Below are 27,194 nucleotides of genomic sequence, written 5' to 3'. Positions count from 1 at the left end.
TTTATAATCAAAGAAGTCTCAAAGAAAGCAGCACAAAAGCCAAGAATTTAACTACAAGTGTTTTTTCATCCAGATGTTAAATGACTCACAGTAAAATCTGACTGCTCCTTTGAAATGAAGTATAAGAGCAAAGACCTCAACCCAGGTGTTTAAGCACAGATCTGAGTTCTCTAGGAAGTGATCTCCCTACTGCTATGGTTCAATTTGTAGTAGAGCGAACATTACAAATACACATACAATATACACACACCTCAGAATAAAAGTGAGATTTAACTAAGCTCTGAAAAAGTTAATACTCCCTAAAAAATAAAAAATGAAATTGCAAAGTACTTTTAAATTGTCACCAGCAAAACAAGAAAAACAATTGAAACTTCGAGTTGTTCAATGCCAGCCTGACAAAATCCATTGTACAGTATCACCACTGTGACAAGGGAGCTGAACAGGCAGGAAAGGTTTCAGGGGGGCTGTTGTGCACAAGGGAGAATGAGGTGCTTTCTTCAAAAAGTATCTTCGTCACAAGCGAAGGAAGTCCATTAAAGATACACAGACCACACATGTAAGCAGATGATCAAAGGCTCAATGAAGGTTCTCTGTCAGGTGACAGAAATGGCCTGCATTCTGCAAATTTACTGATATCAATTAACACTGCAGCTCATTACAGCTGAACGTGGCCTGGAGCCAATATTTATATAACAGAGCCAAACAGAGGAACACAGAGAAGGAACTCAAAGTCTGAGAAGCACAGAGGGTAAATGGAATATGCAGCAACTCTACAATCAACAGTTCTGATTACTAGAGTAACCTTCTGACAGGCTTCAAGCAATATTTAAAACGTTCTGCACTTAAAAAAAGTCTTGCTGTCCCTTGAGTTGGAGGCAGAGAACATCAACTATTCAGGCAGGACAGAAAAGAGAGTTTGTGTTCCTCTGTCAACATTTTGAACAGTGGGAGGTTGTGCAGTAGGTCTTTCACAGGAATTTTGCAGACACAGACAGATCGAACCACACAGGTACATGAAAAGGCAGCTTCAGCTAAGTGAACTGCTTTGGCAGAGAATTTGTTCAAGGGATTAGCAGACATGCTGGCTACTGAAAAGTGTCTCACACAAGACCTTTATTTTGGATGATAATTCCAGCATTGAGATAATTGATAGCAATGGCTGTCTTTAATGTAACTACACAGACCAGATTAGGTTTGAAAAGATAAATGAATACCAGTTTAGATTTGGGCTTATGCTTAAAGCAGAAACTTCTTATAAGGGCGTTGTTTAATGTATTATGTGAGATACAATGAAAATAGATCCGTGGTAGGCCTTTCAAAAATGAAACAGGAAAAGGCTAAAACAGTGGTTTTCCACCAGTGGTTTTCCACCAGTGAAGGTGGAAAGCTGGTTAAGAAATAATGCAGGGAGGTTTGAGGAATAGAACACAAATTGCACAAGTTGTACTTGTAATGGGAGATGGCAGAAGCTGAATGAGGAGTCCATGGAGCAAACACACACCTTGGGAACTACAGCAGGGTGAGTTTGAGCTAATGTACCTTGCCCTAAACCTACACTGAAGTAATGCAGAAGCACAAGAACCACTAATTTATGAAATAAATTTTGCACATCAGTCTACATTCTATTGTAAAGAAGCAAAGGAACCACATCCTGGTTTCTGCTCAGGTAGAGTTAATTTATTCTCGGCAGCTGGTCGGATTCAGCATGAGAATAATGTTGATAACACACTGATATTTTGTCTGCTAAGTAGTGTTTATACTAAGCTAAAGACTATTTTAATGTCTCATGCTCTGCCAGTGAGGAAGATCAGAAAAAAAAATTGAAGGAGCAGGACAGGTGACCCAAAGTAGCCAAATGGATATTGGACGCTGTAGAATGTCATGCCTGGCATATAAATTGGAGAAGTTACCTGGAAAGGTGGCTGACTGGGGTGTAGACATGGGGTCTGGCTGGTCAGAAGGTGAGCAATAGTATTGTGCATCTCTGTTCTTCCTTGTTTGTTTTTCTTTCCCTCTTATTATTATTTTCATTATCATCATGATCATTTTTATTATCTACTATAATTATTATATGTTATTCATGTTTCAATTATTAAACCCTCCTTCTACCAACATACTAGTTTTAGTTTTGATTCTCCTTCACATTCTACTGAGGTGTGAGGGGGTGAGCGAAAAGCTTTGTGGTGCTTAGCTGCCACCTGGGCTTAAATCACAACAGACAGTTTTACACCCTGCTGCCCATGACAGAGCTGCTTGATTTTGAAGACTCTCTAGCTCTTTTCACACTGCTGCTTTCCATGCAGGACTACATCATAAGCCAACACCTTTTCTTCAGACCTACCTTTATGCCATATGGAAAATATTAAAAAACAAAGCTATTCCTTGAAGGAGACATCAGCAAGCTTACAGACACCAGAAGACAAAGAAAGAAAAACCTCAGCACGTGAGGAAGATGTGCAATCAACTTACATAATCTGAAAGTCCTTCTAAAACTAAGCTGTAAAAAAATTAGATAGTTGAAAATGGATGTAGATGGCACAGAAATATATACAAAAAGCCTGACTTCACAAATTGTAAGATCAATATTCACGAACAATGTGATTTTGTCCCACACAGTAACAAGACTCTCCCTACATCTAAAGAAGCCTTTGCTGAAATGATAAGGGCAGGAAAGAAGTAAAGAAGATGTCACTGGATTGAATGGACAAAGCAAGCATATTCATGAATGAAAGAGTGTTCAGATAACAGTGAGTGGGTTTCAGAAATTCTCTAGCAAAACTCCAAGTTTTATGAGCAGTACTACCACAAAAACAGCAGATAATATGAGCTTCTTGCTGACCTGGCTGGCAGCATTACAGACATAATATTTTCAACAGGATGAACTGTTCCTGAACTATTTCACCAGAGCACAAGATACAAAAAGACTGTCTCTCAAAATCAGGCATACCAAATGTTTCTATAGTTTTTTTTACAGGGGAAAGGCAGAACAGTAGAAGTTAAGAATATATCTATATAGCTATATGGTACTGTGATTGAACTCAGGAAACTCATAATGGCTGCTTATATTCCCTTATGTTCTGCTTTGAGGTCCCTTCTGTGCCCTTCTTGCAACATACTGTTAAAAAAGGCAGCACAAGAATTTTGTTCCAAGGGTGCATCCAGATCCAGTATTTTACATTGAAATTTTTATTTATATCTTGCATATTTATATTGAAGGACCTGGCAAATATCATAATGTGGGTCCATGGGAACCTCATGCAGTTTACCAAGACCAAGTGCAAGATGCTGCACATGGGCGTAGTGGGTTCAGTTCATAACCAGGCACAAACACCAATTAGGTGCAGTGGTTTGGTCCAAAATACTCATTACTGACTTTTTTACCTTTTGTGAGATAAGAATTAAGAGAAAGCAAAGCAGGCACAAAACTTAAAAGAATATAAAGAAGTTTATTAACAGACCTAAAAGAAAGGAAAAAAAAAATCATACCACACCTTCAGAACACTTCTCCCCCCACCTTTCTACCTTCTCCCACTGACAATGTAAAAAGACAACCCTTGAGATTTTCAGTCAGATTACCACTTCTATAGTAACCTTTTTCAGTTCACTTAGGGAGAGGAGTCTCTCTTGCTCATGCTATGGAGACATCTCCACAAGAAGTTCTCTCATGGCTTCAATGTCACAGCCAGACAGCCGCTCGGGCTCTCTGCTCGCATGTGAGAGCTCCTTCCCTCGACTTACAGCTTTCCCCACAACTGCTTTCGAGGGTCCAGTCTTGAGCTACTGGGGTACCATTTTAAGGATGAGCTGTTCAGAAACAAAGGTTCTCTTCACCCATCTCTGGGAGCATCTTCATCTCTAGGAACAGAGGCCCTCCCCCTTCCCTGGGACCAAAAGGGTCCTCATGGTCCTCATCATCATCTCTAGGAATAGAGGCTCTCCTCCTTCCCCAGGAGCAAAGGGGCCTCATCAAATTACAGCTACTGTCATTTGCTTGTTTCAACATAGGTACTTTGGCTCACAAGTACAGTTTGAACGCCCCAACACCCCATGCTTTCATGAAATTACAGCGAGTACTCTGATATATCACAGTCCATCACCACCATAGCTTTACAACAGAATTTCAGCTTCTAAGCATCTCCTCTTTCTCCTCCCTCAGTTTGAGCTCTTCCTTCTTCACTGACTTTGGTGTCTCTATGGTGTTTTCTTCACCTTCCCTCTTCCTCAGACTCAGAAGAGGATTAATGTCTGCAGGCTTCATCTGTTCTGGAAGAAACTTACAGCACTAAAAGGGTTAATCTCACCCGGGCCTTGCAGCTGGAGTTTGCTTATCGCTGTTGGTCACCTGATCTTTGCCAGACAGTGGGGCAGGGGCCCCAGACGAACCCTGGCTGCACCATGGGCTGCCTGCATGGAGCAGGGGAGAGATGCCTGCACAGAGCAGGGCTGTGGGGATGGCCAGGGATGGAACAGGGCCATGCCACAGCCGACCTAGCCGAGCCAAGAAAGGCCCGACCCAGCCCTGCTGGGCCCCCCCCAGTTACCTCTCCCAAGGCCAGAAGCAAGAGAGAGCTTTCCTGGGGTTTGTTCCTTCTTAAATGTGGATCACAGAGGTGTGTCAAGCTTTTAAGTGGCTTAAAAGTTGTCGATATTCAAACTAGCCATTTGATAAGTTCTGTCAGGTCATAGAGGAAACTGTAAGCACCTCTTTGCAAGCGAACCACTTCTGTAGCTATGCTAACCCATGACAATGGGTCAGGGCAACCCCTGGTACCATCACAGGCTGGGGGATGAACAGATGGAGAGCAGCCCTGCCCAGAAGGACTTGGGGGTGCTGGTGGAGGAGAGGTAGGACATGACCCGGGAATGAGCACTTGCAGCTCAGAAAGCCAAATGTGTCCTGGGCTGCATCCAAAGCAGTGCAGGCAGCAGGGCCAGGGAGGGGATTCTGCCCCTCTGCTCTGCTCTGGTGAGACCCCACCTGCAGTGCTGCATCCAGCTCTGGGGTCCCCAGCACAGGAAGGACATGGACCTGTTGGAGAGAGTCCAGAGGAGGCCACCAAGTTGAATGAAGCACTTCTCCTATGAGGAAAGGCTGAGAGAACTGGGATTGTACAGCCTGGAGAAGTCTTTGGGGTGACCTAATTGCAGCCTTCCGGCACATGAAGGGAGCCTACAAGAAAGATGGAGAGAGATTGTTCACAAGAGCATGCACTGACAGGACCAGGGGAAATGGCTTCAAACTGAGAGTAGATTTAGATTAGATATTAGGAAGAAATTCTTTACTGTGGTGGTGGTGGGACACTAGCACAGATTTCCCAGAGAAGCTGTGGATGCCCCATCCCTGGAGGTGTTCAAGACCAGGTTGGATGAGACCCTGAGCAACCTGGTCTAGTTGAAGATGTCCCTGCCCATGGCAGGGGTGTTGGAAATAGATGATCTTTAAGGTCCTTCCCAAGCCATTTGATGATTCTATTCTTTTTTACTTTATATTTTGAGATCCTGAAACTGACCAATAATATATTTAGTATCTCACTATCTCTATTTAAAGATGGTTTCTTTCACACTGATATTTAGAGACCCAAACATGCAGGTACTACTCACACACAGTGGGGAGGCTCTAAACTCACATTATACCCAACCCCCACTCAACTATGTTTTAAAGTAGTCGCATTTGTGGAAGTATCAAGTGATTCTGACTCAATGGAAAGAAAAATTATATTCAAAGTGATGGTATCATAAAAGCTAGGATGTACATAGGCAAACTTAAAGGGATTAAAACACTTAGTATCTCCATCCTAACTGCTATATCCACATAAGTTTGTGTGCAGAATCCACAGAGTGGCAACTTAATGCACTTCTCCAAATTCTCCTGAGTGAGAAACTGGCTTCTTAGATCTTGGAGAAAATAATGACTTTAGACAATACATTTTGCTTCCTCATGGGAAGGGAAATGACCTTGTCTGATGTACCCAAAAATCTTTGTTCAGACCAGAAAAATGGAAGCATTATAATTACACAAACTTCCATCCAGTATAGTTACAATAACACAAATCTGTGGATCCATTGGGTGGTAACTAGATACATAGACCTCTGTGAGAGTGCTTCAAGTGTCTCCCAAGGTTGCGAATGACTAAGACCTACCAACAGCTGGTTAGAGTACACAAGACATCAGCTTAGTCACAATTCTAATGGGTAGCTGCACACTGAAGATGGAAATTTTCATGGACACAAATAGGTCTTGCTGTGCTTCTGGAGATGTGACAGACCTACTTGGCAGATAGAGAAGTCTTTGTTTAATCAGTCTGACTCCTTTAATATGTACTTAATTCACTCCAAACGGAACGGAAGGGGGGGCACCTTCTCCAATTATTTCACATGTGAATCTTTCTGATGAGTAACTATGTTACAGAACAGTATATTTTCAGGAATTAGGGCCATATTTTAATTTTTCTACATATCTTATTTTTTCATCCATAAAGGTATACAGGTGCAAATGTATTGGGTATTCCTCAGACTACTCTGACAATTTACTTCAGCAATACTGTAAGTGGAAGATAAAATAGTGCTGTTCATTTCACCCCTTTTTAAAGGAAGTGAAGATGCATAGCAAAATCAACCATTTAAAGGACCCTTTAGCTTGTTTAATATGTTAATGCTGAAGTGAAAAAGTAAATCCTGGTCATTATGCTACAAAACATTTGACTTAACTTCATATTTGGCACAAAAGAGAAGACATGCTTTTTTTGCAGCTGTTGGGAAAGCTTTTTTGGGGAATGAAATCCAGCTGTTGAGGCAGTAAATTAATACCCAAGAAGATTGAGAATAAATTTAGAGAAAAAAATGAGGAGTAGAAGCTAACCTATGAAACATTGGAGTGAGATGTATTTGTTCAAAATACTGAAAAATATCAAGTGGCAGCGAATCCTCAATTCTGGCAAAAGTGAAGAGAAGGGTGGGGAGAAGTAGACTGTATTAAGGTGACTAAACTCAGAAAACTGACTGTGCCACGAAAAAAAGAGGGTACTTTGTACTCTGCAGAGGAACTCAGTAAGTCCCTAGCATGAGTTAAAGCTAATACTCATCACAAACCAAACTATAACAAAACTGTAGTAGGGCATGGCAAGATTGTTTCAACACGAGCGTGTACTAACTTGGAGAAATTAGTGAACTGGAGATCTGTGTAGAGGAAAATAATCTATCTAGGTATACTGTATTCTGAACAAGAAGTGTGATTTATCCCTCAAAGTAAGAAGGATATATGGTATAAGTTACTAAAAAAATAATTTGCAATTGCACTCTAATATTTTATGAAGATAGTAGTCTGATGGGAATATAAGCTGAAGTGAAGGAAAATCTCTATTAATGTAATAATATCTAATGAAGGAACCATCTTATTATTTAAAAAAGCAAAATGACTGGGGAAGACCTCTGAAATTTTAAACTAGAAGAGCTGGAGGCAGGGTGTGATGGAAGCTCCAGAGCTGCTCCTCTGACCCTCCAAACTTGCAAGTTGCTTTGCTTCACATTTCAATGTGACACACATGGCTGAAAAGGGTCTCCTTGGGGACTTCACTGTAGCTGTGCTTGAGCAAGGGACACTGAGGAGCATGCAGTTACTGCCCCACCACAGGCAACACAACCAGAGAGAAAGGGGAAGAGCAGGCTGTCAGACACATCTTGGACAACCTCTTGAGAGCTGGAAAGGGTGCAAAGCACAAGATTATATTATAGAAAAGGGGAGGGAAGAGAAATGTTTTTAGGTCACACAGTAATATGTTTTAAGGCTGGGGTGGTATTACAGTAGTGAGAGTAGGCATGCAGGTGAGTGCATAACAGGGCAGGGCAGCTTGTCTACATGTCCCTGTACAGGCCTGTCTTCAGCACAGTAAACCTAGGCAACAAATTACCTCATGATTCCCTCACCAAGTCCACGACTTCGGTCTAAGACATTTCTCAAACTAAAGGCTTCAAATAAGGGTGAATCTGCCCTGTGTTACAGCATATTCCTTCTAATGTCTGATTCTCCAACCTCTTCCACCACTGGTTCAAGCTGTGGTCTGTGATCCCAGAAGGCTCTGTGGGCTACATCTTAAGAGGCTCTCAAAGACATTCTCAATACACTTCAGCTAAAAATAGACTTAAATGCATCCCATTAAAAAAAATTGTCAGTTGTTTGTGAGGATTTGAAAACCTGTCTGTGTCACAAAGAGACAGTAACACCATCTTTGCCTCATTAATGCTAATTCTAACTTACAACTCTGAAAAAAAGCCCCATACTGCAACATAACAACAATTGGTATCCCCTGCCAGTATCTGTAGACATAATGACCTGAAGGTCTTTTAACTTTTTTCATGAATTAGACAGAGATGCTCTAATATTTCACCCCACCAATGCAAAACACATATGCACTGACACCCTTCCACACAGAGGTCACCTTTAATGGATTAGAGAAAGCTCTGGTCCTTTCACACATACTGAATTAATTTCAGACTCTTGATGGGAGCATGTCTTACACTAAGTCTGACCTATCACCAATCTAATGCATTGAAAAACATGTTGATTTTTTTATCCTTTGTTTTACTTTAGCTGGGAAATAGAGCAAAACAGATGACAATACCACATTCACCAAATTAACATTAAAATACTAACAGGTGATTCATCACACAAACACAAATCAAGCTGACACAGGACATAAGAAAAAGAAAGAAAAAAAACCACCTATGCAATGAGGTAGAGCCCAGACTAACTCAGGCAATGTTTACCTTTTCGGTCAGGTATCAGAACCACTCAGATGGTTTCCTGTATTTTCTTGCAAACCACAGAGGCTTGAAGTGGTAAAGAGAGAGTGCTGGAGTGAAATTGTGTGCTATTCCTAGAACCATCTGCTTTTTCTTATTCTTTTTTGCCTTCATTTTGTGGAATTTAGCTGTTCTTTGTTGTACAGAAATAAAAGTTTAGTTTTGAAAATATTCATGAATAAAGCTGTAGAAATTGCCCCTAATTTCCTCCATTTTCAGCCATCTGGTTTTCATTGCTTTGCTTCTCTCTTCTCTACTCCATACATGTTTACCAAATCTTTTCAACATGCATTGGCCAAATTATTGAGCAGTTATAATTAATGACACAGTTACAACATTCTCTTTCACCCCTTTGGTAGAGTTTGTTGGCTCACCATGAGGTACTCATGCTGTTGCTCTTATAAACAAGAGCAATTATATCTGATTAGATGATGACTGCCTCTGTAATTTGGGCTGTGGAGGCTGAGGAAAAGACACATTTCGGATGTGAGTAATTTCGCTGTTGAAAACAGCAGAGCCAACATTGACACAGGGTTCTTCTAATTGTTTTTTTGGTAATTTAGAATACAAACATAGCAATTAGCAAAACTGAGTGATCTTCCCTTTTATTTTTTTCACTTAGAGAAAAGCTTCTAGACATTGAACAGCTATTCTGAGTTTACTTCTGGAAGACCGTAGCTCTGCTCAATTATTGCTATGTAGTTCTTCGAGTGATACAGCTTGACTGACACTAATTAAGTAAATGAATGACTGAATTAAAATAGTCACAGTCTTCATTCCTCTCTTTCCGGTAGAAAGCATCCTGGCTCTCCTAGTACATCAAAAAAAGATATATCCTTTTTCTAGAACTATTAAACAAGGGCATACCAAGTTAATGTCAACAAATTTTACTCTGTAGCTATTGTGCAAAAGTCACTTACTAGCTCACAACTTAGCAATCAGCTCTGCAGTGTTTCCCATTTTCTTAGTTCAGTTCAAACCGGGAAATTTTGTTACACTGTTTTCCAGGAGAAAAGGGTCTGGACTCTTTTTCTGCTATTGTTCTTGAAGCAATAAGCAAAAAGCTCTCAATAAAATCTGAAACCCCAGGAGACTCAGCTGGGATTTGAATATGGAGGAGATCTTCCAATTTTTTTTGTGCACAGCTCTTCCTGATTCTTATTCTTTCTTCTGTAAGAATTTTAAGTATGAGATTTTTCTGACTCCATACAGCTGTGAATATCTGAAGACAGATTTCTGTGGTTTAGTTTTTGTCTCTCTTCCATGTACTCAGAATAGTAATGTGCTAAGATATTAAGCCAGAATTTCAAAGAAAATTTCAAAGCATTCTCAGCTGCTGTACAAGCACCATCACCTCTCAGTGTTTTCATAAATGTGAAGTAAATTGACAGTATATTCTACCTTTTACTATATTCTGTTCCAAACCAGACCAGGGCAGTTAGGGATTGAAAAGGCTGATGACACCACAGATTAATTGCAAGTGAGTAATGAAGTTTTCTAGTCTGTCCACATCTATTTTCAGTAAGGAGCAAAATGAACAGTAACAGAGCAGATCCTTTTAGTATCATTCTTCTAAATTGTCCAAAAGAAAAAAGATGGATCAAAACCAGAGCGAAATTACTTCTCACCTACTACTTCTACAATATCTTTCTTGAGGTCCATGCCTTCTGAACATCCAGAAAGGCTGATGAGATTCTGTAGTTCAGTGCTTTTTTCATGTATAGTAAAACAGCTAAAACAATTGTTTACACAACTAACCCTTTGAGAGGCTACAGAGTAGCCTCACATGTAACTAAAAAACACCCATAGCAGAAGCAACATTAAGTTTTGAAGTTCTAACTTTTAAATGTTCTCCAACTTGAGCTAAGCAAGATCTTTAACTGTACTAAATTTTAGATGCAAGTATTAAATTCTTGTATTAAATTTTAGACACAAGCATTAAACATGCTGAGCTGTTTCGGTTCAAGAAATGTCACTGGAATAATTTCTCTAAATATGTTACGAGATAATTTCATTCTCTTGGGCAAGACTTCTCAGCCTTTTGTTCATGCTGTGGACAATATTTCCTTGCCTACCAAGACATTAATTACCATCTCAGCTGCCTTTTCAGTGGAATGCCTCCTCTACCCACAACAACTGCATACTTCAGCAGTCACTTAAACATCAAGAATATTTTAGGAAAGTGGGTTTTATAATTTTAGCTTCTGTTAACGCGCTTAAGCAGCTGGAAAAAAGAGAGAAGAGCCAACACTACGACGCCAGCCAGCTCTCTCTATAAGTCATCAGCAAGAGCTCTGGGAAGTATCAATGGTTCACAGATTTTGGAAACTCCTGTAAAAGAGATCTAAGTTACAGCCACAGTGTATTATAATTTTTGGACTTGTCAGTGGGTAGAAATGCCTTCATCAGCATTCATAAGGACACGATTTTAGCCTAAATTTCCATCAGACTCCTGGGTCAAAATTTCTTGAATTAGAATTCTGAAGCATCTTATAATTTAAACAAGGAGTAAATCTAATTTAAATAAAGAATCCTTTATTTTTTTCCATATTTAAAGTATTAAAGCTGCTGTAAATAATGATTATAAAGCAAAAATCTTTATACACTATCTGTTTCATTAACACACCATTGTATTTAATACAGTGACACTGGTAGGTGTAGCACTTCAGAAACTTGAAGGAAATAAGGTAATTATACCATCACAGTCTGCCTGGTAGACACATCAACTTGCCTTGTTGCCTCTCTTTCCATTAGCCATGTTGCCTGCAGTCTGCAGGCCTACTTGCTCTGACCAGAGGAACCATTCTGCAGAATACGTGCTGTTCTTCATCCTGGGCCACTTAAATCTCTGCAGACAGGCAATTTCCTCCAGACTGAAGGGGCTTCAGGAGAGAAGTTGTATATACAGGGGAGAGGGTCATTTCCCCTCTTCTCAGTTGCAGCCCTAGGGGTGGATTAAAGCTGCCTTGTCTTCCCCCTCTGCATCAATCCCCTTTCACCTCTGCTTCACAGGCTGATTCTCACCTACAGTATGATCATCTTGTAATTCATGGAGGGAAATGCATGCCTATGGTTGCTTTAAACTAGCTCCACTCTGGTAGCAAGGTTATCACAGTGCTACCACTGTGCATAATAACAACATAATAATTCAAGAAGTATTCGTGCAATTACTCACATTACTTTTGTAACAAAAGTCACAGAAATACTGGCCTATATGAGTGTGTTTTGTTTTTTCTTAACTACTGAGTACTTATTTTTTCATGTCAGAATTGGTGGTTGATCAATCTTCTACCATGCACCCTCAGCTGCAGTGATGCTTCTACCTATTGATTACCACAAGAGTTCCACCTACAAAGTTACTTTCAAACATTTATACAATATTTGTGCGTTATTTCCAACAATGAAGACAATATAACAAAGTCAGGGTTTCAGTATCTTCATAACCAATACTTGCAATATTTTGGTAAAGAAATTTCAACCTATTTGTCTCTGCTTGTCACAAATTCAAAATCCTGATTACCAACCGAACCATTATTTATGTCCTTATTGTTATTTCATGCTGGATGTCTTTGACTTTTAATGTGAACTTTCTCTGCATATCCCAAATCTACTATTATTCATAATGACATACCTCTCCGTAGCCTGTTGTCTTATAAATCATACATACACCTACCAATAAACACTCTAAGGTAAATCTACCACCTGGACAGCCCTGAGTGTTTTAAAGAGTCCAAGGTTATACATCAATGTATTTAAAATCTGCTGCAGTGTCACAATGGAGTAAGTGCACCTGTGTACATCTGGGAAAAAAGACAATATGTATACACTACATCTTAAAGACTTGACAGGACCTATTTAAATAAACCACAAGAATGTCATAACAGATATTTTCTGTTGTTGAGGGTGCAGATGTGAATCTCTGCAGAGAAAAATCTGCTGTTTTTAGGGTCATGATTGTGGAAACTGCCTGATCCTAGGGAGGAGCAGGTTCTGCAAAACCTTATCCTAACAGCGGAGGTTGGAGAAGTCTCTTTAAACTTGACAAAACTCTGGGTAAAGTTAAGACAATCCATAAATTGTCTACTTGAAGGACTTGAAGAGGCAAGTAGTCTGAAGTTTGCTCTTTGGTCTTACTGCTGCTTTGTACTTCCCGGTCAATATGACTGTGGCAGGAAGAGGCCGTAAGCCCCTGCAGTCTAAGAAAAGCATCCTTGAAGCAGTGTGTGTCTCCAGACTGAAAGGCAATAGAGTTTGGGGTCACTTAAAATTATGCCTACCTTGGGGGGCAGGGGTCCAGGCTACAGGCCTTCAGCAGCTGTGGAGGACGACGGCTGCTAACACATAGTGTCTCGTCTGCAATCTCCCTAGTTTGTTTGTTCAGACAGGTCACCACAGCCTCCTGGACACCTGCACAGAACAAATAATGGTCACAGACAGCTCTCCATACCTGCAGGGGCAGCCAAGATCAGAGTTGGGCCCAAGAGCGCCAGCAGGGCTGCCCTGGTCACACCCAGCCTTAGGCTGAGCCCTGGGCTGCAGCCCCAGCTGTAGACTTGTCATTACTTTTAGTCTCTCTGAAAGGTTTCTCAGTTGCAGTGAATAGTCCCTGGGTTCATTCACCGCCCACCTGCCTGGACAGAAAATTGTCCACTGCTCTCATTTTTTTCCCCAATGAGTGAAATGAGGCACTGTGTTTTTCAGGCCAAGCAGGCTAAGGTGTGGAGAAGGCCATGGCTTTCATATGCTGTATTTTGACCAACAGTATGACTGACACACATGCAAAAGCAAAGTAAAACATGGTCAGACAATTCAGCTGATCTCAGTTACTCTTGTGCATCCATGGGCCTGCACCTAAACTAAAGATGCAAACCTGCAGAGTGTACCTGAGAGCTGGGAAAGAATGGGTTGAGAGAGATGGGAAAGAACAGGTAGTTGCTGGGACTAAGAAACTGGAAGATTTTGTTATTATGTTTTAACTTAGAAATTCCTTGTTAAATCAAAATTCCTGATGTACTGTATGGCATACCAGTTACTCTCACTTTTCGTATGACTAGGGGTATTACAGGTTTTTTGGATCACAAGGTTAGAAAGTTAGAACATCATGGATTGCAGCATTACATACCATAGAGAAGAGGACTGGGTGAGAAAGGATCTATTTCCCTATGGGTAAAAGGGGTTGGAGAGGGGTCTGACGATAATAATTGGCCTGAACTTTCTGAGAATCTAATCCACAGTGATTTAAATACAGTGAAAGTATACTTTTTAAGTTCATTCCTACTTCCTGAGCTAGGAAAAGATTGACTGAATTCCTAACAATTACATCACAGTCTCAAAAACAACAACAGTTTTCCAAAAGATCTCACAAATTTTTTAAGATACTAACGTGAAGGGGAAAAAAAAACAAACCAAAAGGAAGTGTTTTAAGACCTTAAGTATGTCCAAAAACAGTGTCACAGAGGTAACAATATCTTTTGCTCTTTCTAATGCCAGAGCACATGTCATTAGGCAAAAAATTATTTCATATCATTCAACAGGACCAAAGTGCTGTAGCTGATCATAGTTCCTGTATTCCTGACATTACTCACCGATTCACTCTTCTTAATCTCAGTATAAGCTGAGGCCCACAGAAAAGGGGCTTGTTAACCAGTTTTTTGGCTGCTATGTGTGTAACTCTATTAAGGTTATGGCTATGACACAAGACCTGTGCCTGCTGTATCTGAGGTACTGAAGAAAAGAAAAAAATTTGACAGTTTTGGACATGGACACCAACATCAAGATTACCAAAGTCCCTGTTGTCAGCCAATACTGTTGTGGGTTTCCTTCTTTACAAGGTGGCCCCATATTTTCAAGCTATTTTGCTATTCAAGTCATCTGCCAAAAGACTTAAGAAAAATTGTAAAAAGGATAGCTTATTGAAGGGATAGAACAAATGGTAGTGATTTATATCTAGGAAAAGAAAGCAATGAAACACATAAATGAACAAGATGTTCACTGCCCTGTCATGTTCATTATTTTTCCATCTCTATCATTTTTCTGTTGAACATGTTATCATATTGTGTGCAGCAAACACAGGCATATGGATTCTCCAGAATGCAATACTCCTGGCTGAAGAACACAGGTGGTTCTCTACCTGATGGGAAATGGCACTGTGTTCAAATTACTGGTCGCTACTTTGCATGAAAGGTCTGTGCAGGCCTGACAAGACCAATTTGATGAAGCCAGGAAAAAAGGACTGCTGATTCAGAAGTAAGGAAACCATGAAAGTATTTTTCCAAACTGTGGAAAGAAACCACTGATTCCTGCCACATGCTGGTTGACATGTTTCTGTGTGCTAGGTATACAGCTCACGCACTTTCTGTATGGGCTTTTTCTCAGATAAAATTTTGTAAATTGAGTGTACTTCCACAGCTTTTCTCCTCTCTGAAGGGTATCACTAATGAGCCCTTGATCAATTATTACTTGATCAATTTAACACTTTTCCACTGACTGTTTCAATGCTGACTACAGAAAAGTTATGACTATGAGGTCTTGAATTCAACCTTTTCTCCCTTTCTTATGCTGATGGTTTTATTTTCTCAAATTCATATAGCCAAGTTCTGATACTACTGTTCTTCAGTTTTCAGTATCCACCCAGCCCTAAACCTCCCAGTGATTTCATTCCTTATGCTTATTTCTGTCATCTAAGTCATCTCTGATGGCAATTCCAATAATTCTTGTCCGTATTACAAGCACTTTACTGTGTCTGTTAAAGTTTCCTTCTATCTTTGAACGGTACTCGTAGGACCAGTAATCTTGCCTGACAGCATAGATATCAAAGAAAAAGGTTGCTAGAATGTGTATTGACAGTTTTTGGCTTTAATACCTTGTGCCAGGCAGCAAAATAAAACAAATAGTAAAAAAAATCTGGCTTGCTCCAGCAGTAAAAAATGTGATCAGAATCACTTCCTTCAGCTTCCTCTTGAATCTCACACTGAGTGTGTCTCAGCACTACGAAAACGACTGTCCCTCTATTTTTGATTGGTCAATGTGGCAAATGGTTATAAGCTTTAAATCTGATGGGTCACTGAACACCTAGAGAATACAAAACCTTTTGATCATAAATCAGAAGTTCCACAGCACAGAGATAATTAAAAAAGGTATATTAACTTCAGGAAGTTCATTTGCCAAGTAATTGAATTCAAAATATTATTTACTGCCCAATATTATCAGAAGATATTTTAAAGCTGTCTGCTTTAAAATTGTCTTCCCTGGCAAAAAAAAGAAATCAGTTCTCAATAGAAAATTACAGTATAAATGTGTGTAATGGTGGGATGTGAAACTAGGCAGTTTAAGTTCACTTTCAAAATACCATCAAATGAGAATTTCTGTGTTTATATCTACCAGAATAGAATAATTGTTACATGATATTTGATGACAGCTCCGGGAAATGATGCCACTAACAGCAGACTAAATGACTAACTCATTCCTTCTGGTTACTGCTTCTGGGAGGTGAAAGGTTACTTCTGCATCTATCCAGTTTCCTCTCCCAGGACTCCAAAACCAATAAAACTAGTTTGACCAGTCTTGCACCTATGGCTACAAAAATATCTGACTTAGCATCTGCTAATCTGGAAAGTTTGGAGTTGATGTCAGACAAAAAGAAATCTTACCTAAAATTTTTTTGCTGACAATTGAAAGAGATTAAATTTATAACGAAAAATGTCTCCCACAAATCAGTCTTGGTGAGTTACATTTGAAAAATACAAGCATAAGATCTATAGTCTAAGAAATTACTTCAAGAGGATATTTCTAGGAACTGTTCTGGTTTTGGTAGTCACAGTAAAAGTGTGATAAATTGTTACTGTTCTCCAGTAACCTCAACACATGACACATACTCCTATAAAGTCACTGTTTGTCACCACTTAGCATGCACTAGTGTCACTTTTTTTGTTTTTTTTTGCAGGAAACAAAGCAAAAGTGTCAATGGTCTGACAGCTGTGAACAGCTCTAAACATTGACTACCATCAGCAAGCTAAAAGTTAGCATAGGAAACCTTTTCTACTAATTGTGGTTTTCAAGATTGTAAGTGATTACCTGTGAATCTGTACAGATTATTAACTCATAAAATGCTAAATTGTTTCCAGTTCTACAGTATATATTTTTTATTTATCTATGGTAATCCTTTCTTAAATCGCCTGAAAGTTAAAAAGTAAAAAGATGAGTGCTGGAAAAATCTATTTTTAACTAAAAAAAATACTGGAGTGGATGTATTTCTCAGAACTAGTTAGATAAAATGATGGGAGAAAAAGGATATCGGAGATATGTCTTAATAGTCTGTAGTATGTACAACCTGAAACTTGATTAACTTTGAGAAACTACTGCCAAGCCTGCTCACTTTAGACAAGCATATCAGTAGAGCCATTTTGCCGTAAGTTTTCTCTTGCACTGGGATTGGAGCTGATGTCACTTATTGATAGGAGTTAGGGAATGACTGAGCTCTTAAAATATCCATTATTTATTTCATCTGCTATGGGAGGACAATTTATTTCCACATGTTTTTGCTTGCACAGAGAAAACCAAGAGGTAAGAACTAAACATGATATGTGATTGTTAGCATGTGTCACCAGACCCCTTAACATTTAGCTTGTTTTGGTGATTGCTTTGAGGTGATCAGCTGATAAAGGAAACAGAAATACATGATACACTGAGCACTCTTTGTGACAGTCTGAGCACAGATCCGTAAGTCCTGGGCTAAAATATGTTGTGCATGCAGGATTTTTTACATTTCTTATCCAATGCCTTTTCAAATATGTTTGGACTAAACAATCTTAAACTTTTTTTTCCTTCCTAAATGATTCTATGATTCTAACTAGCCATAGCAAAGCAGCATGTCTATGGGTATTAACTGCCAAACACATACTCGAAGAGGGAAAGCAAATCCAGCACAGAAACATTTTGCACTTACCTCCTCCACAGGACTCTGAGCACTCTGTAAAGCCTTCGTATTCCCAGTCATAGAGCTCATCCAGCTCCTGTAAGCTGCCATACAAAAGCTGAGTCTCCTCTGGGGTGTATTCAGCTGCCTCCCCACTGCAGGGACCACTGTAGCAGGCTCTCTGAGACACAGGTTTGGGACCTTCACATTCATCGATGGGCAGATCAGCCACAGACTGAGAGAAAGAGAGGAGCACTTGACATTTCACAAGTCGCACCTGGCTGCCTACTCCACAGGTGACACTACAGGTGGACCAAGCCTCAGGAATAAACCTGTGAGAGGAAGAGAGCAAGGCAAGTTATATCCCCAAATTTCCAGGCAAGCAAAATTTGGATAGTCCTGTCCAGGCCAAATTTTATTTAATGAAAAACAAGTACTTAATCTCATCATACATTTATTAAAAAATACATGTAGGAGGTACTGTTCACAACTCAGTGGTGGGTCTCCTCATATCCAACAAGAAAGACAAACCCTTGTAACACCCACCTTGATCCTAAAATGTCTCAGTTCAAGGCACCCAGCAATCTCCCAATGTGCCCAGTGTGTATGATGATCCCACTAGCTACCTTTTGCAAGTGTTCAACCTATGTAATCTTTGCCTTAGTTGCTAATTTTTTTTTCACTGGTTAAGTATTGAACAGGCTGCTGTTATCAGGTAATTGCAGTATTACATGGAAAATAATTTCCATTTTTATTCTTGTATCACAGTAACTGTTTTTAAGTCTTAATTTGAAGCTAGCAAAAGGTAAAGAATTCCTAATTTCTCTAGCTGTACTTTTTTTTGTTTTCTTTGTTTTTAAAATTTATTTCCCTAGGACATTTTACTTTTCTCTCATTTAAAAAAACAACAGTGTTTTGTTTCTATTGTGGATTTGTTTACCTGTTGCACTTGTCTTACTGATTAGTAACCCTTACATGCTCCAAATTTTTCCTTCTGAAAGTCCATGCATATTTTATTAAAAGCACTTTGCAGCTGTCATTACAATAATCAGACTGAATTCCATCTCTCATTATTTTCCTCATCAATGGAATAATTTCTCAATTTCTCTGTGTTGTTGCTGCTTTTTCAATGCCAGTGCTAGAAACTGGACAAGCATTTTATTCAAAGTTATCAAGCCTAAGACTCACATTCAACTCTATACCACATCACTACTACCTTGTTGCAGTAATGTAACATGCCTTGTTTTGCTGAGCTCATGTTGAACTATGCTGACTCCTAAATCAATCCAGAAAAAATAGTTTCAGGGCAATGCATAACCTGCAATACTTATGTTTTGATACCTGATGTCAATTGTATTGGAGCACTAAAGTTATGAATACAGAATAATTTAGATAGCTTTATCTGACAGAATAATTTAGATAGCTTTATCTGATTGTCTTGCCTTCTCCATGGGCTATCCTTCCAAACTTTCTGCCACAGGCAAGTTCTAAGGCAGTGGTTAGTTATGCTTCAAGGACTAGAACAAAAGAATGAATAGTCGGATCTGGCACTGATACTCACTGAAGCTCACAGGAACAATCCCTGGTGATAACACTCTCTCATTAACAGTAAGTGTTTGGAATCTGTCTGCTTCTGCAAACTCAGGTTTTGGCACATATTTTTCAGGGAAACCTGGCTTTCACTGACAATATTTCTCTCCCTTTGGTCTTTATTTGGGTAGGCCACACCAGAATCGGACAGCTTTGCCCAGGGCTGAAGGCAATACATCGGTCTGTTTCTGCCGTGGTCGGGGCTACCTGTGGCTCTAGCAAACTCATTTCTCACTTTGGGAATCCCATGAACAGTTTTGATAGGAAGAAAAGGGAAATTTAGTTTTGTGATCAGCGTATTTGAAAATATTTTTATACCCTTCTCCCTTTCATCCACTGCCTTTCTCTAGTTAACAAAAGGACTTCCCCCTCCATGCTGAAGTTAAAAAAAATCAAAACATAAAAAGGGAATTTGCTGTTTTCCCAGCATGGGTATATCAGGATCCCTGACTGGAACATCACAGTCTTCTGGAGTAGAGAGCATGCATCTCTTTACCCACTTTTTGTGGGTCTTTATAACATCTTGTTATAAACCTGACACCCACTGCTAACACTATACATAAAAAGTAACAGGAAAGAAACGAATTGCAGATATTATTGTAACATTTGAAGATATTTATCATGCTGCTACAAAGACTGTGAGAATTCTTTCAGGAGCAAAGCTTTCGGAAAACTAATGATGCAAAGTGATTCAATTTTCCTACTCTTAAGACATTTTATCTTAAAATATCTGTCTTGTTTCCAAGATGGTATCTTGCATTTTGAGAGAATTATACACTTTAGAAGTACAGGTGGGCCACTCTAAGACTGCAGCTGTTGTAATGCTATTTTGATGTGGAAAATCTCTTGTCAGAGATTAAGCGGTTCGTATCAGCCACTGTGACTTACATATTTTGACTAGTTTAAATGTACAGCTTCTTAACCTGGCAAACTGGAAGGTAGAAACCCTAATCAGATTGTGGGGGGAAAAAAAAAATGTCCTGGTCATCATGAGAAGCTGCCTTCCTTATATTTTTGAACACTGTAAATTGTTGTGTAACTGCTTTGCTGAAGACCGGCTGGACTCCAAACCAAAAGGGAGGATATATTGCAAGATATTAAAATTATTCATTTAGAAAAACAGAGATACTTCAAGTACTTGGAATATTTACACATGATGTGTATCATACATACAAACGGGGAAAAAATGGAGAGGACACAAAAGAAAAGTAAGAACATTACTAAAGAAGACTGAATCCTTTTTGAAAAGAGCCTTGATCTATAAATGCCACATATATTAGAGTCAGCAACTCATACTGAAAATAATGGAACACCTTCAGGAAATGGTATTTTTTTCAGCTATCTAGGCCCAATTTCTACATTTTAAATGATAACTTTGGAAATGATTTAATTCTAATAGAACTGTTAACTGATAAAGAGAAAATTAGCAGAATCAAAAGAGTTAAAAGCAGAAAAAAGAAGGGAAACTCAAGAAAACCATGCAAAAAAAATCTCCATAGAGTACTTTTCATTAGAAATGTAACATTTATGTAATGTGAATGTATAATATAAACATATGTTTCTGAATTTTCCATCATCCTAACACCAGAAAACTATAAAGGCTTTCAAATATCTTTGTGCTGTCATTAATGACAAATGTTGCAAAATGGTGAGCACAAAACACAAAAGTTATATGAACAAAAAGCAGTCAGTTCATGGATTTCAAGTTATTTGTCCTGCATATAGCTCATCTTCCACTGCTCAGCATTGTGCATTTCTGTATGCTAGCCCCTGAGCTACTTGGAAAATGGAAGTAGAGGAATAAGTATACTGAGAAGTAGTTTTGTTCGAAAATGGGAAATGATGGAGGTGTTTGAGTTGTCATTTCATATTGTTTAATTAAATCCCACTGTAATAATCATCTCTCTAACAACAACCCTCAACAACAAGACAAAGGCAATAACTCATTCCTTTAGCTAAGGTGCATATTCCCCTCCATATAGCAACATATACGTAACTGGGGAGCTCAGAAGAGAAACAAAAAGACAGTGTCAATGCTCAGCAGTGGGAGACCTTTCACAGCAGGTCACAGAGGGTTCAGGGTGAGACCCATGGAGTGTTTTGGAGATTTTCAAAACTCTTGATGTATGTAGCAACAGCCTCTTTTTGTCTGGGACCTGGGTTCCTACAATATGTGTTATGAAGAAAAACAAGTGTTCTACATACTGGTGTGCTTTGAGCTATGGAGAAAAATACCTAATTTTCTTCACTGTGACATAATTATATATTGTCCTTAATTTTTATTGCCTAATTTTTTTTTGTTTCTTGCTTTTTTTCCTCTTGCTTTTTTTGTTTGTTTGTTTTAATCCATAACTGGCTAAATCCATGGCTTAGATAAAGTCTGAGGTTTTGAGACATGCACATACCAGTAAGACTGAGTGCTGTAAGGCAGAGACACCCACCTAATAAGGTATCTAAACTGAGATACTACTGGTGAAACGAAATGTTCAGTGGCTTGTTTGAAGGCTTGGGAATTTTCTGTGATAGATCCAGAACTGAGCAGAGACTCCTTGTCTTGAGCTGAAATGCAAACCTATCATTTTCCTCCAGGAAAGGCCACCTTTCCACAGGTTTTAAGGTATGAGTAACACCCCAGGATGCTCACATACAGCACTGGATAGCTGCTGGTGTCATTGTTCAGAGAAGTGAAACAGTGGTCATGACCACTTACCAATAAAATATTAGGGCTGTAAGAGTATTAATACTGGAGGCAGCTGCATAGATCCAATTCCAATCAGAATGTTTACATTCTGTGCCTCTAAGTTTAGTTTGAATATGATTTTTCCTCCAGGTTTGTATCTTCATTTGATGTTGTTGGTGCTCTTCATTCACTGCTGCCTTTCTCCACTGGGAAAGAAAACTGCTTCTGTCCTGTATTGTTATTACACATAAATCCTAAGTGGTTGTGACTATATTTAGTGGGTCCTTGAATGAGTAGATAGAAATCAATACCTAATGTGAGCCTGCTGCATTGCTGACATTCCCTTTGACCAACCACATATATAGTTTAATTTTTTCCCATTAGATCTTAATATGAAGAAGTTTCCCTACACCTTCTTCTTCCTCTTCACTACTTGAATCTAAAAGTGAACAAGCAATGGCCCAGCAGATAAAGCTATATATGTCCTTAATATCTTTTTTTTGGCAATCCACAATCATGCTTTATTTTTAAAGTAAAGCTGTAATAGGAAGTTTTAAACTTACTTATTAACCTGTGAATCAGGTACAAAGAACATGATGGAAACTGTTCAGCAAGGAAAATTAAATTAAAATAGCTTATGTGTCTTCAGAAGCATAAAAACCTACTGAAGGGTAAGAAAGAGATATTGGGTGCCTCTGCCACACTGGCCTCTCTGTCCATTTCCAATTCCCTGAGGGTTTCGTAACCCCTGCTAATGCATGTCAGGAATTTCCTTTTGTTTTTTACTGAACTGGCCCCATCACTGTGATGGTGCCATCTGGCATCCAGATATTGTTTTCCCTCTCGCCCATCACTCTGCCACTCACCCCAGCACCACCCTCTCCCCCCCTCCCGCCTTTTTTTTTATGGCTAGCACCAGGGTTATTTATGGAAGTATGTTAAAAGCTGGATATAGTGTTAACATATAAAAGCATTTTTCAAGAGTTAAGAGACAGAAATCTCTTAAACCCTCCACCACTCATAAACCCAATCTCATTATACATAGAAAACCCCATGCTTTTTAAATCATGACTGCTATTCTTTCTGGCTCTGGCTGTCACACTGTGCTGGTGTAATGAATTCTAGCAGAAGAGGTCAGACAGAAAGATACTGTGGCTCCTTCCTCAGATAACATTTCTAATGCCGGGTGAATGGTCACTTCAGGGAGGGACAGCAATAGGAGAACAACATGTACCTCAACACAGGACAGCAAGGCCTTCTCACCTTACGCATTTGTCCTGACAAAGATTACAAGACTTTGTTACCTACATGGAATATTTCATAGTAGTTCTGTCAGCAGTTAATGTTTAACTGATCCCATTTAGGGGTGCAATAGGTCAGTGAACACAAACATAACTATTCCCTCTAGACTTGAAGTGGCTGAATTGGTTGTGATTAATTCTTTGAGCAGCAGAACCAATGAAGAAGTATTTAACATGGATTTACATTTGAAGGCTGAGTGCCCAAGTGGATTCTCTGCTCTCTTTTAAGGTCTGAACTCCCTTAAAAACCTTTCCTTCAACTGGGGAATTCTAGGGCGTCAGTTTTCTACTCAGTTGTTTAGTTCAGTGACACATGTGGAAAACACTTCCACTGAATTTCCTGAAGAATATCAACCAAGTTTGACAGAGAAGTAAAATGCTCTGTGATAATTTCATACCTCTGTCAGAATCAGTTAATAGTAATAAATTCAGACATTACTGAGGGGAGAGGAAGGCAACTGACAGATAGACATATACAGACAAAATTCAACTGTAAGGCTTGCTTGCATTAGAAATTCCTGAAGATATAAATAATGGAAGGCACTATACACAGATGGAATAAAATTGCAGAATCTGGTGCTCTGGCAGCACATAACTGAATGATCACAAATTACAGGTGGAAGGATAGTATATGAGAAATACTTTATGAAGCTTTATGAATCATAGTGTGCAGTTTCATAACAAAAATCCTATCAATAGAAATTTATAAAAATCAGAAGACAGCAATACAGAGATTCACAAATGTGAGAACTCAATTCATAGAAGAAATATGCTGAAAATTTTCAGTTTTGGCTTTTAAACTTCTAATCAAACATAAACTTTGAGAAGGACAATAGAATTGCTTATAGATGATTGTTTTCTCTGCCCAAAGAGTGTAAGGGAGAAAGGGTCACAGTAGCTGGGGGAGGAATGGTCTATTGGCTACAAAGAACAGTCTGTTTGTAGAGGAGAATAGGGGCAGTCAGGGACTTGGTGGCATAAGGAAGCTTGGCAAGAGCCTCAGATGAAGTGGGGAAAAGAATGAATCCTTGCTGATGTTTGCCCAAGTGGAGTACTGAAATTGGTAATTACTGCACCAACACAGAGTGAATGGGAAAATCGTATAAGCATAGCTTGTCTGAAGAAACTTCCATTGGTGCAACTTAAACACACTTATGAACACAATGCTGTCTCTTCAGCACCTGGCTTACAATGCCACTGGAGGTCTGCTTTTCCTCCTGCCCCACAGCTGCTCACATTTTAGTCCACAGTCAGCAAAATAGCTGACCACATCACACACAGTTTTACACCAGCTCTATCCAACATTAAGAAACTCTCAACTGCTCCAAGCCTCAAATTACCATGTTATCTACACTCCTGACTGATCATCCATCAGCCAAAATACGTGGGTGGTAGCCTGACATCTGTCAGGGTGGTGGGCCATGGAGTATTACACTGTGTCTCTGCACAGCTGCAGAACCACAGGCCAAAAGATGCGTTATCAGGGAATACACCTTGGTCTTGGTGTGTTTGAAATCCCTACAGAGCTGAATGAAATGATGCTATAAAACTGGCCCCAAAATTGATTGTTCCTTGTATCTTGGTGAGTTCTGAATGTTTTGTCTCTTTTTTTGTATTGTTACATACAGTTTTTCAATCTAATAACCAGGACCTAAACTGAATAACTGTGTAAAGCCTGACACTAATGAAAAACAATATTAATAGTGAGGCACTTACACCAATTTTAGGTGGAAGTTCACTGCTCAAGATTCCTGAAACAGATTAGCTACTCTGGAATGACATACAGATGGATGTTACAGTTTACAAATGGGTATTGCATGGATGTTTCTTCCAGCACAAATTTTCTAAGTTTTTATTTGGTTTTCCTGTCTCATGTCTTATCACCAAAAATCATTCCAAACTAAACACAAGGCATCTCCAAGCTTTGGGAAAGTTTGTGTGAAGACCCTGACTTCATGCCCTTTATTCTTCCTGTTAGTCAAAACTAATAAAAATCTGTACTTGAACTTATCTTAAGTAGATTTCTCATCAGACTAAAACAAAGATTAGAAATGCTCCTAGAGGTGTGCCCTGCAGAGACAAAACAAGTGTACAAAATGTCACGCCATGGCAGACTGAACCTAGTCTGGACTGTGCCACACTGTATGGGAATGACAGCATCCCCCTGGCATCACTGAAGCCTTGCAGTAGATGCAGTAGTCTTTTCAGAAAAGGGCCTTTGATGCAGCAGAGCAATGACATGAAGTATGGATGTGTCGTAACTGCACTTGAAAAAAATTTGAAGTTCTTAAACCCCTTTCCCTTTAGATCTCTCAAGGACTGTTTTAGTATCACGAATAATATACCCATAAGGTTTTCCAAAATATTTTATTAAAATACACATCATGATAAACAACAGGTTATGCCTATTCTCTGCAAATCCCTTCTTCTTAATGTTTAAAGCTACATATACCCATATATGTATACATACACACACACACATATATATAACTATACTCCTTTTCTACAGTGCAAACAACCTTGTTCACAAAACTGATCAAAAAATTTCTTAGTGTAACAAATCATTCTGAATAACAGCATATCAGTATTGTTCCTATTTTATGTGTATTCCCAAGATTTATTTGATAAATGAACACTTAGCTAACTAATTTAGTATAGGCATGAGAAAAATCACAAGAAAATGAACTGTACTTTGCAAATGAAAAATCAGTACACTTACAAATATCAAATTTTCTAGGCTTTGACTCTGAATTAATCAACCTATAACGTCTATGGAACTCTGGAAGCAGTTAAGGATCTCATTATGCTATATGTGATAGCTGCTACTAATACATATAAGCACATATGAATGTGTACATCTGTCTGTGTACATGTGTGTATAAATGCTTCTGTATACATATATTTGCCTATATGTTTATATGTATACATATGGCAGATGGATAATTTTTTTTTTATTTTGAAGGACTTAATACATATGTCTCCAGCTCTCTTGCAATGCTCCAGTTTCAAATGACTTCAATTCAGATTAATCATACCAAAACTGCAATTATATTGCATAACAATGGTTTTTAGTCTAATACATAATTGCAGTTGCAATAAAAAATGCCACGTGTTTAGACACAAGGAACTGGATATTGATGGAAGCTATGTACAGAGGTTGCAATTATAGCATGCATTTACCACAGTTTCAGACAAAAACATCTAAAACATAATCATAAGAGTATTTTTAATTTCTCAGCCTCATTGCTCCATGCTTATGTGGTATGTATCACAGGATTCTATTTTATTTTCTGCTAAAATTAATTCTTTTATTTTTGCTGTTACTATGCTTTTCCTTGGGGAAAAAGGCAAGAGGGAATCATCACTAGCTGCCTTGTTTTACCTCTTACTTCGCAGGGGTATTGAGAAAATAAATAAAGCTGCTCAGCTGTGAAGATATAGTGGTAATAGAGAATATATAAATGCATAGCTACATGGACTTTCATTATACTACTCTTGCAATGACCTTATATAGTGTGTATATTCACTTAAATTAAACCTCCATTTACCCTTTGGAAATGTCTCTTCACACCCAAGTATGACACAGCCTTTAAGTCCATTGATTTCCACAAGGTCGAGTACATCTTTTACACTCTTACAGAAGCCAAATACATTCAAGAGACTGTGCTAGTTCTGCGCAAGTCCCAGGTTACCGTAAGGAAACACCACAGAATCACAGAGGGCTTTGGATTGGAAAGGACCTTAGAGATCCTCCAGTTCCCACTCCCTGTGCCGTGGGCATGGACGCCTTCCACTAGACCAAATTTCTCAGAGTCCCATCCAACCTTGCCTTGAACACCTCCAGGGAGGGAGTAACCACAGCTTCTCAGAATCACATAATGAGAACCTTTTGTAAGCAAATTTTTGAGAC

At 39.0% G+C, this 27,194-nt stretch overlaps 1 protein-coding gene across 1 annotated transcript in view; it reads right to left on the bottom strand.

Moving 5' to 3' along the window:
* LOC309585140 (ADAMTS-like protein 1) overlaps positions 1–19,481 on the bottom strand; it is a gene marked incomplete at both ends in the record, with an annotated part of 88,293 nt that extends 68,812 nt beyond the window's left edge. Inside the window, 3 exons of the mRNA XM_082301671.1 lie at positions 13,077–13,206; positions 17,744–18,045; positions 19,285–19,481. Coding sequence (XP_082157797.1) covers positions 13,077–13,206; positions 17,744–18,045; positions 19,285–19,481 — 629 coding nt within the window. The remainder of the gene's footprint in view (positions 1–13,076; positions 13,207–17,743; positions 18,046–19,284) is intronic.
* Positions 19,482–27,194: the final 7,713 nt, after the last annotated feature.

The sequence above is a fragment of the Coloeus monedula genome (genome assembly GCF_965178545.1).
Source record: "Coloeus monedula genome assembly, chromosome: Z".
Taxonomy (NCBI): Eukaryota; Metazoa; Chordata; class Aves; order Passeriformes; family Corvidae; genus Coloeus; species Coloeus monedula.
Note: the sequence above shows the minus strand (reverse complement) of the source record. Positions and strands in the feature narration are given on the sequence as shown.